Raw genomic sequence first — 16323 nt, forward strand, 5'->3', positions numbered from 1 at the left:
ATTTGGGTCTGGCCAAGAAATGCTCTGTATGTACCTGTAGCCCAACTCTGATCTTCTTGGTGAGGGCTCCTTCAGGGAAGACAGCCTGGACCTGGGGCACAAGAGTGCTACTGAGGACCCCACCCTCTGGTCCAATCAAATGACTGTCCTGCTTTATCCGTGACACCACAGCAAAATACTGTGGGAAGTCTCGGGTGATGATGCGGCATATTCTTTTCTTTTCTAGCTCCTCGGGGGAATCGAGTTCTGTAAAGACCAGAAATATTTTCTATAAATAACCAAATGAGCAGTGTGTGTGAAGTTCTCCTTCCCATTATTATCCCAGCAGTGTAATCTAAATACTACTTCCCTGCTCTACTGTTATGGCTTCATGTGATCATATCGTGGCTAAAAATTTCTGTGCTGTTGCATTTTCATGTATTGTGTGCATCAAAAAATTCTGCGATATGCGATATCAGTGGTTACAACATTGTAACCCTAGTTCTACTGGCAAAGGCGCAGCCCTTTAACTGAACTCTATGGGTAATACAATTGTCCAGTCACAAGCTTGCATTCACCCACTGTATTTTGCATGAATGTAGCTGGCCAATGTAGTATATAAGGTGGTACACAATAATGTCTGCCATCCTACAACCTCTTTAGCAAGCAGTGTAGGATTGACAGGACCCCTTGTTAGAGGGCTCCGCCTGTGCTAAGAGAAATAGGGTTACAATACCCCAACCTTTGTTCTATTTCACACAGGCGGAGCCCTCTACTGGACTCTATGGGCAGAGTGGGTGCAGCCACTGAGAAATCAATCCAGCAAACAGAAGCAGCAGCCCACCAACTTCTTCATACCTAGGTGACCACAGTGAAGAAGGATGGGGGCTCAGCTAGCTCAGGTGGTATGGAACCAAACTGAGTGGCGCCATGGCCTAACCTTGAAAGGGTCAAAAGACCAGCAATAGACACTCTGCACATATTATTTACCAAGTCATAAAGGACGCGGAAGCATGTTGGTGTATCACATTAACACACACCCAACCCTTTTCAAAGAGAAAATTGACATTGCTAAAGAGAACAGAACGGCTGACAGAATTATGTAATGCCTCATATTCTGTGGATGGGCACGTCCTGATAGGCCCACTGACTGGCCTGCTATATTTATGTAACATTTCAGTGGGCAAATGAGTGCTCATGATTGGAGGAGAGTGTTGTCTATCAAGTCCAGTAGAGGGTGGAGCCTGTGTGAGGTAGATGATGCTATAACAACAACCCTTGGTTAGCCGCGCTGCGTAGCTATGATCCCTTACTTTCATCCATGCCGTTGAGTATCTGGTTCAGTTCTTCTTCAGTGAAGTCACAGTGATGTTCCCTCCAGCTTTCCCCCGTCTCACTCCTCAAGATCACTAGCTCTCTCTCTGTTCCCCGCAGGGCTGCAAAATGGGGAATCTCTACAATCACAGGTCTGAAAAGGGGAAAAAGGGTTAAGTCAAACACAAAATGGACTTCAACGTAAGTTTGTTGTGACAGTTTGGTAGGACTGGCTCTATCAGAGATTATATGATGCTTGAGTTGATTTATGAAAAAAAAAAGAAACAAACAAAACAAAACAAAAAAGAACCCAAGATTCAAATTTGCATTTAAAAACATCAGGTGCATTTCATGCCTAGTAAAACAAACCTATTCAGAAAAAATGTCATTTGAAAAATATAATGGGGCTCTATGCAAAATTCAGAGCTCTCAACATGAAGGTGGCTGAGCTTAATGGTGCTAGCTGAGCCCCCAGAAACAGCGTTATGCTTTGAAGCTGATTTTACATCGTGGAAAAATGTGGAATTATAACGTCAAAGTCCGTCACATGATGCCATTGGGTCCACCAAGACTTTCCCCCACAGAATTACATTTTGAAAGACACGCTCTTTGCATCAAAAATGCAAACAGCCGCACAAAATACAGTAGATTTGATCCATTTGATGCAATAAAGTTTCAAAAGTCTGGAAGAGCCGCACAATTAAATCATTTTAACCTCATACAAGTTAGCAAAGCACTGAGCTGGAAGTTAGCTGCTTACTCACCCCAAAATTTCTAGTGTGCTTATGCTTTGGGTCGCATAATGTGAAATTTTCGGGTAATTTCATACTGCAGAAATTAGGCTTTTTTGGCTTCATGCCACTGAACCACTTTCATAGGAATGAACTTCTGCCTCCAGCACTCTTTCCACGTCTTGTTACACATTCATAGTGTTAACTCAACTGGTGCTAAACAATGGCAACAAGGTAGTAAGCTAATAATGTTAATTAGGGGGGAACCAGAAGGTGGCCACTACGATTCTGCCCCTCAGCGGTCCCGATATCAGCAGTAACCGCTGTACTAGCACAAAGCAATGCGTCAGCGATGAGCTATCCAGTGGAATACAGACATGCAATAACATGCACACCGGACCTGTTTACCGCAACAAACTACAGACAAGCTTAGATCAGCTGTTATTAATGCTCTGAATGTCACATACAGAACCCTTAAACACAAAGAAAAAATACATTCCACATCAAGAGTAGAATCCAAGGAGGAACAAGCCTGAGGACTGGTACTATAGACTGGGGACAGGGATAAGGCAACAACACAAGGCAACAGGTTGGGTGGTTTCAGACAAAGGCTTACACTTTTACCAAGAAACGAAGGAGGTAAAAAACAAAAACAAAAAACAAACAAAAATAGATACTTTTAAAGTAATAACATGGAGAACTCAAAAAAAATATTCTCAGGTGGACATGGTGGAAAAATATGGGTGACCAATTCCAGGATGGTAGGGTGTCCCCCAACCATAGTCCTACCCGAGGAACTTGGTTCCTGGAGGACCCAGCTGCAGGATGCGACTGACCAGGCTCTCACCCTCATTTAGAGGGGGCGGAGCTGTGGGAAGGTGGAGCTTACTGATCCATGCGCAGCACAGAGGGGGAATGAAGAAGAGAATATGAACACACCCCACAACAGTGTAAACACACTCACACGAGCATATCCAGACATACAGACTCAAACACACGTATAATACATACAGACTCAAACACATGTATAATACACACACACACACATACAGATACACATATACGCACACACACACATTAAAACACGCACTTACCCCAGAAACTGAGCTCCAGTGGGTCCTACTTCAATGATGCGACCAGCTAGCCCCTCACCCTCCACCATAGGGGGCATAGAGGCCAGGCGATGTCTCTTCACAAGCCTACATGTCACCCTTGTGGGTGCAGAGCACTTTCTTGGTGGCACGATGATTCGTAAGCCATTGTGACGGCAACCACGCATGGCCCCACCCCTGGCATCTACCATGAAGCTGACCAGGAAGCTAAAGAAACAGGTCCAGTAAAAATGAATTAAGTTTTTTTTTTTTATATTGTTTCTTCATTAGTGCAATACTTTTGCCACAGATGTTAGGTCTGTTGACAATGAGCCTTCATGCAGACAAAGCAACTGACATTACAGTAAGAAGGAACAATTTTCATGACATCATCCAGTACGGATAAACAAGCATATCTCAGCAGATAATATTTAATTCTAGCCTCCTCTTTTTCCAGTTTCATTCCATTCAAAGCTGAATTTGCAAACCAGGCAAGCAAAGAGGAGGGCATTGATCAAGATTACTTCTGGATAATCTTATATGTCACGCCGCAAATAGGTACCAAATATTTGAGATGTAGTACAAGTTAATGCTTACAGTACAGCTTACAGTGCTTACGTAAAAAACATAAAATTAAAAAAAAAAGACCAGTACTACTCCTGGTTGAGTAACATTTCATGCTTACAGAAATTAATGAGATATATTTTTTATTTGTGAACCGTTTTAAAAGATTTTTGTCTTGAGCAGGGGCTATGGGGCTTGGAGTTTTGTGCCACAGGCAGGTAGGGCTGACTTTCAGTACTTGATACCTTTTAGGTATTGGCCTAAATAATCCAGTTCCAAGTAGTATCTAAACCTCTCCAGTAAAACTAACTAACTGCATTTGATCCTTTTTGTACCCAGATCTAAAAAATAAAAAAAAACGATTTGTACGGGCTTGCTCTCAGTCTATCACTATTTGTGTTCTTCGATTGAATGCTATCTGGGATTGGCCATCTACTGCAGCAGCTACAACCCTCACAGTCTGAGGTGTGGTGACTAAAGGAGTTGCCAGATCAGCATGCAGAGAACCACAAAAAGTATATACTATACTATACATCTGTGGCGTTTGGTGACATTAAACTCAACGGATTGCTTCAACTTGCATGATGGGTATCAAAGGAAGTAGGACAATGTATCAAATGAAGTACTCTAATGGTATCAGTATCGCTTTAAGGATAAAGGTATTGGTACTGGTATCTAGGGCTGCCCCTTGAAGGTCAGCAACTCATATCATCAGTTGAAGACCCTCTGTTGACTGAGATTGCTTCAAGTCATTTTTTTCTGTGCAGTGTGCTTCTAGGGACTTTTTGGTCACCAGACTTTGCTGCAGAGTAAGTGCCCTTGACTTTCATGCTACTCTTTGCAGCTGCAGCAGCACAGAGGAAACAGAGGCGGCACCGTGAGGTGAAGAAGTGATGAATATACAGCTCACAGCAAGTTAATACAATGCCGTTTCTGGCTTTTGTTTGATACCTCGTGTTGGCAAAAGATGTTGTTGGACATTTTTGATTCATTATAAGCACCATTAGCCTATTAACTATATGACATGGATGTCGCTGTCACACTGAATGTTCCACGGAGCACATTCAGACTTTAAACTTTTGTATGGGAATACAAAAAAAAAACGTATTGAATATTCGTATTGAAAATTCAAATCTGATTCCACTGGTACAATTCTGAGTCGGGTACAACACTACTGTTATCATACTTCTTTAAATAAAACCCAGCCCCACAGCCAGGGTAGAGAAGTCAAAGGATATTGAGAGAAGTATAACCACAGTACTACCCAACCTCTCTCTCTAGGGATTTGCTGACAATAATAAAACATAAAGTTATACTGGCCTTTTTCTTTAAGGACTGTAAAATTCTGATCCAGCTTTAATCACCGCCCCACTGTGCTACATTATTCTCCACAAAAAAAAAATATTTATTAAGCGGAAAACATAGATAGTTTGTTAGGTCTATAAATCAGCAGATGCTTAAGATTAATCTGCATTAAGGATAAAAAAGAAACTTGGTTGAAACATCTCTAGCAAACTAAATCTGAACCCTGGAGATGTAGTCATGCATTATGAAATCATGCACACTGATAGGATGGGAATGAGGAGATAATTTAATAGTGAATGAGGAAAAAGCGTACGGGCACTAAGGGGAGAAAATACAGAGAGAGAAGCCGAAATCAAGAGTAAAGAGTATCACCTGCTGTTGTCATGGTCTAGGCACGGAGAGGAACGGCTAGAAGCAGAATATAACAACACAAACATACAGACACACAATCACAAAGACAGCAAACACAAGAGAGTGCACAAAGATGCAACGAGACAATAAACAAAAAAGAGAAAAAGAGAATAAAGAATAAGTAAAAGTGAGGAAAACTTGACCAGAGACAGAAAGAGACACAGCAAAGATAAAAGTGTGGAGTAGAGAAGAAAACACCGATGTGAAGGAGTGAAAAGCAATGTAAGGAGAAATTAAAAATGATTCAGTGGTGAGTCATACACTCCTGATAGTGAACAAGAACATGTGAAAGATGGAGTCTCCATTTCAAGAAATAAATGAACTTCTCTAGTGTCACTTCTACACCAGGGAACAGAGTGAATTTGAGTGTGTGTGTGTGTGTGTGTGTGTGTGTGTGTGTGTGTGTGTGTGTGTGTGTGTGTGTGTGTGTGTGTGTGTGTGCGTGCATCCGTGTGTGCGTGTATGTGTGTATACCCAGAATGAAGCAGACTGGAGGACAGCACCACGTTATCGAGGTGCTCAGCACCCCAGCTGAGACGGAAGGATTCCTTATCATGTTCTCTAGACAATGCCGACACCTGCAGATCAACAAGCACTTCAAGTCAAAATATTGTCAAATATTCTCAACTTCTAAGAATACCTTAAATGGTGAAATGGTAAATGGACTGCGCTTGTATAGCGCTGAACAATCAAAATGCTTTACCGACATGTCACAATCACCAATTCACACACACATTCACACACTGGTGGCCATGGCTATCGTACACGGTGCCACCTGCTACTCAGCTTATACAATCACACACATACACACACCAAGAGCGCAGCATTTGGAGCAAATTGGGGTTCGGTATCTTACTCAAAGACACCATGACATTTGACTGGAGGAGCCGGGGATCAAACCACCAATATTCCGAAAAGTGGATAACTCACTCTACCTCTGAGCCACAGCCACCCCTCAAAATATGCCTCATTTCAGTCATCCAGCTCATGGTATATCTAGATACTAAATCATAGTCAACACACAACGGAATTCAAACAGAATTCAAACCTATGATTTCCTCTTCAGTGGGCAGCATCACTATCCATCCTCCTACTTACGTCAGGTTTTCTTAGAGATCTGAACCAACAGAATGACAACGACACACATTATGTATGTTTTGTCCTCACCTGGTGGCTTGTAAGCATGTCTTCTATTAGAACTCCGTCTCTCTGATGGAAACTTTGGTGAATGGGAGTGCGCTCCGGCCTGTTGGAAAAGCAGGTTGGATTTTCTTAGTGTCATGTGTATTTGTCTGTTTGTATGTTAGCATCACAGCAGGGACAGCATTTCAACAGCAGCGATTGAAGGTATGAATGGCGTGTCCATTTGTCATACCTTTGCTGTTATATATTACGTTTTTTAGTTAAAAGTGAGTGTGTAGGTGTTGCTTGTGACCTGTCTAGGTTGTGGCTCATGTAGCTGAAGCCGTCCAGGTAATGTCCTGGCAGAGAGTCGTCTCCCAGCTCTCTGAGATCTTCCGCTCGTAAATACTCTCCTCCGTCACCCGTCATAGTGTCCTCACCTGGGAGACAAAGAAGTGCTGTTTGAGATATTCAGTAGAACAAATATTAATTATTATGGCAACCTAAAATGTTTCCACCCGGCCAGGGAGTTCTGGATCTGCAACATGTTCTCGTTCTTACTGATGTTCTGACATGTGGGCAGGAGCACTCAGCCTTTTGCATCGCGTCTTGACGCAGAGGGGGTCGGTGATAAATCATGTAAGTTGCCTCACATGAGTAAGAAGGTGTTGGCAGTCAGGTTTGGGCAACAAAATGTATGTGCTAGACATCGATGCATAAAGAGAACTGGTCACAGTGTTGGGGGGTGGGGCCCCATTCATTCCTCTGAAAGGTGCACAGTGGCAAATGAAGTCAAAAATGTTTTACTTCCTAAATATATATTGGCCAGCCCTCCGCATCACTGGGCCTATACAGACAGCTAACGTGAGCTGACTCACATGACTAGCGAGTGACTAGAGACAATAATTGACCAAAATTCAAAAGGCATTTTGCTGCTATTATTACTGTTATTATTACTTATAACTGTTGTTGGTTTCAGTTTTATTATCTATGTTAATGTGTTATGTGAATTTGTTATTAGTGTTGTGTATTACTTCATATTTCTATATCTAAGTGTACTTTAAAGTTAAGGGGTAATTTATTCAGTTTCCAGTTCAATTTTGTCTTTTCTTTAATTAAAAAAGCCATTCTGTCATGTTGGGCAGCACGGTGGCGTCATGGTTAGCACTGTTGCCTCACAGCAAGAGGGCCCCTGGTTCCAACCCGGGTTGAAATGGGGTTCGGTTCGTGGGCGGGGGCCCTTCTGTGCGGAGTTTGCATGTTCTCCCCGTGTCTGCGTGGGTTCTCTCCGGGGTCTCCGGCTTCCTCCCACAGTCCAAAGACATGCAGCTCAGGTTGATTGGTGACTCTAAATTGCCCTTAGGTGTGACTGTGAGCGTGAAAGGTTGTCTGTCTATATGTGTCGGCCCTGCGATAGTCTAGCGACGGACAATGAATGAATGTCATGTTGTTAACCGTCATTTTACACTTTACTTTGAAAAAAGTATCACTTCAAGCACCATTTAGGCACTGGAACCTTTTAAAAAGTATCATTTTGGCACGAGTATTTGGAAAACCCAAACGATACCAAACTTATGGTACATACATGAGTAAGAGTTTCAAATGTAACTGCAATGTGTGTCAAACATTTGTAAAACATGATGCTGCAACCATTTGCATCTGCATCTGAGGAGTGCTTGCAAATCGTGTTTGTGAGACCAATCACTGGTTCCAAAGACTTGACAGCCTTGTGGAAACTGTATTGTATGTCAGCATCACTAAACCAGGACATTACTCAGTACTCCATAACTATCAGAACTGTCATGATCTTATCTGCAGCCACAACACATTCCATGCAGTTAGTTTTTACCACTGTAAACTTAAATCAAGGAATGTCTGCTTATGAAAAAAAATAGGAATATAAACGGTTCAACGTCAAAACTCAGTCGAATTAAGTGCACAGACTCTTTAGAGACACACTCTCTGGGGATCACTGATGTGGAGTTAAATGCTGAATATGAAATTTTCCAATTCATTGTTTTAGCAATAAGTAAATGCATTACTGCTCACCACTTGTTATGAGATTAGTACCAAGAACAGAAATAAAGTCCACACCAAGCTGACAAAGCTGGGAAGACACTTCGCAGTACCTTCTAGCTCCACAGACATCTCAGATAACGGCTCGTCTTCCAGTCTCAGAGCTATGAAACATAAAGCTTTAAGACCCACAGCTACAAAACTACATCACCCACAATACATAGCTTACACATTTTATCCAAGGTCAGTTTTGAGTTTTTGTACCTGTCTGTAAACAGTTCTTTTATTTTTTTGTTGCTTTCTCCGCTTAAAGTCACTCACCTTCTTCATCAGACACATCGAGGATCTCCGTCATGGTCTCAGGAACATTGAGCTTGTGTTTCTCTGTGACCGTCTGATGTATTTCCCCCGTTCAGTCGCATGGAAGAAGAAAACCAATAGAAAAAAAGTTATTTTATTTTCTGGGAAAATTTAGGACAAAACATGCTGGTTCCAGATCTGGAGTCTAAAAGGTGCCACAAGCTTACCGTTGTGGTGGTGATGACCTCCTCAGTGACAACTTTAAGTGTGTCCACTACAGAGATGTAACCCAGACGTCTGGCAATGGAGAGAGCAGTGTTTCCGTTCTAACAGAAAGACAGAGACAATTTTCAGGTGACATTTATTTGTTTGATTTTTTTCTAAAACATAGCTTATTGATTAGAAGGTTTTTTTTCTCACCACTGTAGTGGAATTGGGCTTGGCACCATGTTGTAGCAACACATTGATAATGTGTGTGTTCCCTTGTTGTGCTGCTTGGTGAAGTGGTGTGTATCCATTCTATAGAACAAAAGACTTATTTTTATCAAATTTTATCACAAATTGAAATAACAAAGATCGTAACTGTTAAATGTCAGCAACCTCACGGAAGTGCCAAAAACTGCACTTCCTCTAATGGCCACTTGAGGCTGGCTCCAAGATCGAGTCAATACCCATACAGCCCCATAATTGCATACCAAAATCCACAGCAGAAATATACAGTACATGTTTAAAGCCTGGTACAAAAAAAGTTTTTGATTTCTGTAGCTCATTTCAACATTTATGAAATGTACGAGGGGGGTTTCCATATAACTTACCAGTTTACATGTTTTTTAGATTAAAGAGTTATGCATAATCAAGGGTGTGTCCATTTTGGGCTACAGGTGGGTGACATATGTTGACAAGTTGCTAATACATCAAAATATTGTTTAGGTATCTCAACCAAAGTGTAACCCTTGATTCACAGTGTATAGGTGTAGCCGTAGCTGTCGCTATTTCAAGTTTTTCTGTAAATAACAGTTAAAGTTAAGATTCTGGTTGCCTAAAAAAATCTTATTTGGCTTTAGTTGCACTAACAGACACTCTAATGAGTCAGATATGTAGTATTTCCTGTAAGGACAATTTGTTTTAATGGTTTAAAGCTTGGTTTTAAATCCAAAATATGACAATGGCAAAAATTCAGAAAACAGCAGTCCACAAATCATTTTTTTCTGGAAATTTTAATTTATTTACTTTTTGACATTTGAATCCCACCTTGGTTTTGGCGTTAACGCTGGCACCTTGCTGTAACAGGAAGTTCACCATCTTGGCATTTCCATAGTGACAGGCTACTATCAGAGGGGTATATCCAAGCTGAAGCATAGAGGATGAGGAATGACACAAAGAGAATTAGAAAAAAAAGGTTATTTTTAAATTTTCTTTCACATATTTGTGAAGAAAGCTTTGTATAAAGAACAAACTCTCATAGATACAAAGCACTCTGAATGATGTAGGTATTGCCATGCTTCTATACAGCCAGTAGGTGGCAGGTATGTTGTGTAAGCATGTGCTCCTTTTTGTGACGTGCTGGTAAGGAGATACTTCACATTTAAAAAGCAGCCAGTAAACACAACCTGCTGCAGTGAATATATACAAAATAAGCAACATAATACACCTGAGTTAATTAGCTAGCATATACATGATGATGTCCTCTGTCCTTCACTACAAAATATTTTAAAAATTGCCGTCCTCCTCGTCTCCACTTACATGATTAGTGACTTGTCTGTTTATGCCTTTTAGTGTGATTGCGTGTACATTCATGTGTGTGTGTGTGTGTGTGTGTGTTTATGTGTACATTTTTACCTTAGTTTGCTGATCCAAATTGGCATCATGTTTGGTCAGCACTTCTGCTGCACTGACCCTGTCCTCTTGGGCTGCGAGATGCAGAGGCGTGAGTCCAGTCTGTAACATAAGTAGCAGAGTTTTCTTAGTATCTTTGTGGCTGCATGCGTAACCATTTAGGTTAAACACTTGTAATTTATACTTATTGTTATGTGAGACACAGCAGAAAAGCCCGCAACTCATCCCTGTTGCATTTTCTGAATAGTTGCAACATTAAAGACACAATTCCATGCTTATGTTGTGTGAAAATGTGAAAACTAACAGTGCAACCTCGAACCTTAGTGATAGATGTAATGTCTTATCAATATCAAAACAGAAGTATTTTAATGTGTCTGCGTTTGTGTGTGACCTTGGTGGCTGTGTTGACGTGAGCTCCTTTTCCCAGCAGCAGGCTGGCCATCTCAGCGTGTCCCTCCTGGGCTGCCAGGTGTAGAGGACTGACTCCCTGCTTGGTCAGGACGTTGGTCTCTGCTCCGTACTGCAGCAGCGCTAATGCGATGTTTGTCTGGTTCTTTTTGGCTGCGATGTGGAGAGGAGTGTAGCCATTCTGGAGAGGGAAGAAGATATAAACACACACAAAATAAACTGTGGCTGAAACAGCAAGCATTCTGGATTTTTTTTTCAGTGCAGCACAGAATAACTCTTTTTTTTACCAGCTCTTATAAATCAAAGACTTATGAGCTACACTCTCTCAAAAAGTACACTGCAGTACTGCTTGGTTAAAAAAATAACTGCAACGACAGAATGCATTCATGTTGAAAGTTTCAGTTTTAGTTAAACATTTGCTAAAGGCATTTAAACAAAGTTTTGTGTTGGAGTTTGTTATATTCCAAATTCAAAAAATTGACTATCTATCTAACATTGTAAGATTTACATTTTTATTGTGAATGCATATCGGTTCCAAACACTGGTTATCTTCTCATGAACTACTAACAATCAGTATTGGCCCTGAAAAACCAACATCGGTCAAGACCTAGAATGCACGACATATTGTGAGAGTGTCTGAAGCACTTTTATCCTCTGTCTTCTAACCTTTGCAGTAGCATGAGGCGATGCCCCTTTATCCAGCAGCAGCAGAGCCACCTCTCGGTTGTCATAATGAGCTGCCACATGGAGCGGAGTCAGGCCATTCTGTGGGAGGAAGCATTTGATTTAATAGCGGATATTTGTGTTATTTAAGGTTTTGCTTACAGCAGCTCGACTCTATAAAGAGTCTCTTCAGAAACACAATTGTGCTGGAATATCCTCACAACTTGTCTCTATATGTTCTACTTAAATGATGTGCGTAAATAATACTGTTTTGTTTTGGGTTGTTTTTGCTTTTTTGGCTCACCTTTCCGGCATCATCAGGGAAAGCTTTGCGTTGAAGGAGGAGTTTTGCTACATCAAGGCTTCCATATTTAGCTGCTACATGTAATGGAGTGAATCCTTTCTGTGGAGGGAAAAGGAGAAAAGTTTGTTTCAAACCTGCATGTCCAAACTGTTAATAGTGAACTGAGTATTTGTGATCCTGTTACAGTGTTTCCCACAGAATGAGAGTGTTTGTCTGGTTGTAACTGACAGGGGCTTTTCTTGCAGTTAAAAAAGCAATCAAACTAAATTTCTCAGGTTTCAGAGGTTTGATGGTATAGAAAGACATCTGAATGCAGATCAAATAACTGATGTGAGTCAAGGTATGGAAGGGTTAATTGTGGAGGTCACCACAAATAAATGAATGTGTGGGAAACCCTGCTATATAAGCATCTTTTTGTCTGATATTTTTCTGTCTCTGTGCATCATGTTCTATCTTCTGCTCACCTTCGTGGCCAGTGAGTGTGAGGCTCCGGCCTCCAGCAGCACGGCAGCAGTCTCTACCTGGCCCTCCCTGGCTGAAATGTGGAGGGGAGTGTAGCCGTTGGTGGTGGCCGCGTCTGGATGAGCCATGTGCTGCAGCAGTAATTGGACTATGTCGGTTTTCCCCAAACGGGACGATATGTGGAGGGGAGTCTGGTCCTCCTGTGAATGATGGATGAAGAGGCAGAGATACAGGTAGAGGCAACTGCATCAGAAGGGATTGGCACACAATAATCACTGCTGAGGCGGGAGATATGATCTTTTAGTATGTGTATGCCAGTGCGTGGATGGAATATTGCTTGTTTACGATAAACAGAAGAAAAAAATGATTGACTCTGATGATGCGACGACTGACTCACCCTGGCTATGGCATCCACCAACGCTCCGTTCCTCAGCAAGCAGCGAACCACTTCCATCTGACCTGCTCGTGCTGCCATGTGGAGAGCTGTCTCACCACGCTGATATGCAAACACACCACATTATTATGACGCTGTGCTCAATGATTTCTGAGAAAACCTGCAAGGTGACTGTAATGGCAAAATTACTGAAAATACTGTTTACTTTTTGCCATTTATATGTATATATATATATATATATATATGTGTATAGAGGTCAGTCATTGCCTTTTCCCCATGTTTATAAAAGAAATCAAACCAATTTGCTCAATTTTCTAAAGGTCAAATAGCTTGTGAAAGGCATCTGAAAGCAGTGCAAGAAAACTGATGTTGAGCCAGATTTCAAACGGTGAAGAGACCTCTCTGTCTGGAAATAGATAGAGAGGTCACAATGTTTTGTTGGTACTCACACCAACAAAACATTATGACCGAATCACATTACATTACTATCTCTCTCACACACACAAACACACACACACACCCAGCACCTTATACAGTAGTGAGAAACACTGCATACACCAAGTAAGATGAGAGGAAGTTACCCTGCTGAACTGAACTGAGGTCGCAAACAGTTCATATGGAAGTGTCATGTTATTTATATAGAGGGATGAACAAACTATTTGTCAGTACTCACAATGTTTCGGACATCAGGAGATGCTCCGTTCTGTAGCAGAAGTAAAACAATGTTGAGGTGGCCCATGAAGGCAGCTACATGGATGGGAGTCAGACCAGACTAGAAATAAAGAGAGACAACAAGAGAGAGAGAGAGAGAGAGAGAGAAAGGAAAATGAACATGAAGTTCCACTCGGGAAAGTGTTTTGTATTTACAGGTGCTGTTCTGAAACATTCCAAAAGTGTGTCACCTCAGTAATGGCCTGAATAGAGGCTCCGTATTTGACCAGCAGTTCCATCACCTTCACCCTGTTCTTCTTACAAGCGATGTGGAGAGGAGTGAAACCGTTCTGGTGGAGAGAGCAAAAGAGAAAATAACAGGTAAATACTGTATCTACTGTAAAACTTCAAATAAAAGCTAGTCTTTATTACACTCCCAGTCCCTTTTATGAGCCAGGTGTGGTGACACTTCATGACAAATAAAGGTCTGTCTCAATTAGAAGTCTGGTCTGGTTGCCATGCAGTTCATTTTTGTAGATGTTCTGTGGAGTTTTTGGCTACCTGCTGGAGTTAACATTAGTTAGCTGCTTAGATCAAATATAAATGTTTAAACTTTTGTCAATATGGACATACTACTCACTCATAGCTTGGTAATTAAACCATGAGCACCAAAGAAGACAGTAATGCTGGCATGGCAAACAAGAGAGACGCAAAAAAGAGATTAGTAGATGTAGAAGACTTTTTTTTAAAAAATGCCCACTGAACTATAACTTACTAACTTCTGGGTCATTTCCTTTTTTTGTTTCTCACTGCATTCTTCCAGTGTTTTTGAAAAAAATAAATAAATCCAATTTGCTCAGGTTTCAAACAGTTAAATAAATCATTTGACTGTATTTCTCTTCTTTGCTGAGCAACAGTTTTGGGTGAAAGGAATTAAAAGCCTGTCCCATATGGATGCCTGTCCCAAATATAAGACTGTTGAGTGAAATGATTTAAGCAAATAATAGCCCGGGCTATTAATTTATGTTTCAAGGTATTTACATCAGCAGGAGGAAATGATTGTTCATCTTAATTTCTTTATTTTAAATTTTTTATTATCGACCCTTTACCTGATTCTTACTAGTTACTTGTCACCTGTCAGGACCCTATGTTATCTATCGTTCTGTGATGTATGCCTGTACATTCCTGTATGTGTTTATTGAGTCTGTGTTGATTGTTATTTTTGTGCCTGCACAGTCGTTATTTCCTTTGAATCCCTACCAGTGCTCGAGCATTGGGATTGGCCTTCTTGTCTAGCAGAAGCTTGGTTACTCTGTAATGACCACAATGAGCTGCGACGTGCAGGGCTGTGAGGTAGTCCAGTGTGACATCGTCAACAGGCGCCTTGTGCTGCAGCAGGAGTTTAACGCACTCTATGTGGTCTCCCTGGGCTGACATGTGCAGCGGGGACAGTCCGTTCTGTGTAAGGACAAAAGCGACAATGCATGTATCAGGTAAAGCAGTATAGTGAGGACAGTGATGAGAAGCATCATGACGCTGAGTAAAATGCAAATAAAGTCTTTAAGATATTAGCACACCTGAGTCCTTGAGCAAAATTAAACATTTATTTAGTTGTGGGAAATATCTAGGGGCATGCTCACCCAGTAATGGCACCACTATACTCTACCTTGGTTCTGGCTAAGATGGGAGCTCCTCTCTCCAGCAGAATTTCCACAGCTGGGTCATGTCCACTCCTGGCTGCACAATGTAGGGGGGTCAGCCCGTCCTGCGGGACAATGACAGATGCACAAAGGCACAAACACATGAATATAAAAATTTAACAAGTGTATCTGTTTTTAAAAAAGAGGCAATAGACAAGTAGTTGGTAGATGCTATTAAAGGGACATTTCATCTTGAATGTTGGCCTTCTCTCCAAAATATCAGAACTAGATGATCTTTCGCCTTGAGGTGCTCAAAGAGACCAACAAATACATTTGAAGAACTGAAGTAATGTCTCTTTCCAAAAATCATGACCCAGTTAGTCAAGATCATCCGCAGACATTGTGAGCAGTTTTATGTAGGAACTACTTTGTCTCTACCGAAGTACATCCGCCAACCGCCTCAACGCACAGAGGGAAGTGTGGCTTGTGCACGTGAGACAGCTTGGCTAAGCTGTAACGTTGGCTAACTAGTGTTGCTAGTTTAGCTAAACTAGCAACACTTTGCAACTTCACACCAAGGCAATCTAGATTGATAAATGGCAAACAAGTATGAAATTTGTAATTTTTGAGTTGAATTGTCCCTTTTAGTCACTGGGGGATGGTTGCAGAATTGTGATCATTTAATTTAAAAAAAATAAGTAAAAAATAAGAGCCTCACCCTAGTTTTAGCATCTATCTGAGCTCCTCGGTCCAACAGCAGGGCCACCATGTTGGTGTTGCCTCTCTTGGAGGCCACATGTAGAGGCGTTATCCCATTCTGACGAGGCAGATAAGGAAACAAAGAATAGTTCACTCCAGCACACAAATACTGCTGAATTTAAATGGCAAAAATATACTGTGGCTGTGACTGAGAGTCTCACTTCCACATCACACGAATGTCTTCTCTTTTTTTGTTCTGTTTATTAATTAAAGACAGTACTGGACAATTACATCATTAACTAGCCAGCTACATTAAAATACACAACCCTTCTGGATAAAGCTCAAGAAGAAAGCAATGCAGCTAAAAACATGCAAGAAGAAACTAAGATAAGTTGTATAGTAAACAGTGAACACACTAATTGCCAAGCCTCAA

The 16323-nt window shown here is 41.3% G+C and overlaps 1 protein-coding gene across 7 annotated transcripts in view; it reads right to left on the reverse strand.

The window, feature by feature from the left end:
- Positions 1 to 16323, reverse strand: part of ank2a (ankyrin 2a, neuronal) — a 109787-nt gene that overhangs the window by 53472 nt on the left and 39992 nt on the right. For 4 of the 7 annotated variants that reach the window (XM_088075441.1, XM_088075438.1, XM_088075437.1 and 1 more), the window contains 23 exons: positions 15910 to 16008; positions 15218 to 15316; positions 14812 to 15009; positions 13803 to 13901; positions 13574 to 13672; positions 12904 to 13002; positions 12509 to 12706; positions 12045 to 12143; positions 11744 to 11842; positions 11061 to 11258; positions 10673 to 10771; positions 10085 to 10183; positions 9254 to 9352; positions 9061 to 9159; positions 8855 to 8927; positions 6831 to 6957; positions 6563 to 6641; positions 5870 to 5973; positions 5357 to 5392; positions 3119 to 3343; positions 2814 to 2912; positions 1293 to 1447; positions 35 to 246 (listed from right to left, as the gene is read on the reverse strand). In XM_088075441.1, the coding sequence (XP_087931567.1) occupies positions 35 to 246; positions 1293 to 1447; positions 2814 to 2912; positions 3119 to 3343; positions 5357 to 5392; positions 5870 to 5973; positions 6563 to 6641; positions 6831 to 6957; positions 8855 to 8927; positions 9061 to 9159; positions 9254 to 9352; positions 10085 to 10183; positions 10673 to 10771; positions 11061 to 11258; positions 11744 to 11842; positions 12045 to 12143; positions 12509 to 12706; positions 12904 to 13002; positions 13574 to 13672; positions 13803 to 13901; positions 14812 to 15009; positions 15218 to 15316; positions 15910 to 16008 (2793 nt within the window). The remainder of the gene's footprint in view (positions 1 to 34; positions 247 to 1292; positions 1448 to 2813; positions 2913 to 3118; positions 3344 to 5356; positions 5393 to 5869; positions 5974 to 6562; positions 6642 to 6830; positions 6958 to 8854; positions 8928 to 9060; positions 9160 to 9253; positions 9353 to 10084; positions 10184 to 10672; positions 10772 to 11060; positions 11259 to 11743; positions 11843 to 12044; positions 12144 to 12508; positions 12707 to 12903; positions 13003 to 13573; positions 13673 to 13802; positions 13902 to 14811; positions 15010 to 15217; positions 15317 to 15909; positions 16009 to 16323) is intronic. The other 3 variants (XM_088075443.1, XM_088075440.1, XM_088075439.1) reach the window with 2 other exon arrangements.

Source organism: Plectropomus leopardus, chromosome 3, assembly GCF_026936395.1.
Source record: "Plectropomus leopardus strain MGB_pleo_1.0 chromosome 3, ASM2693639v1, whole genome shotgun sequence".
Classification (NCBI taxonomy): domain Eukaryota; kingdom Metazoa; phylum Chordata; class Actinopteri; order Perciformes; family Serranidae; genus Plectropomus; species Plectropomus leopardus.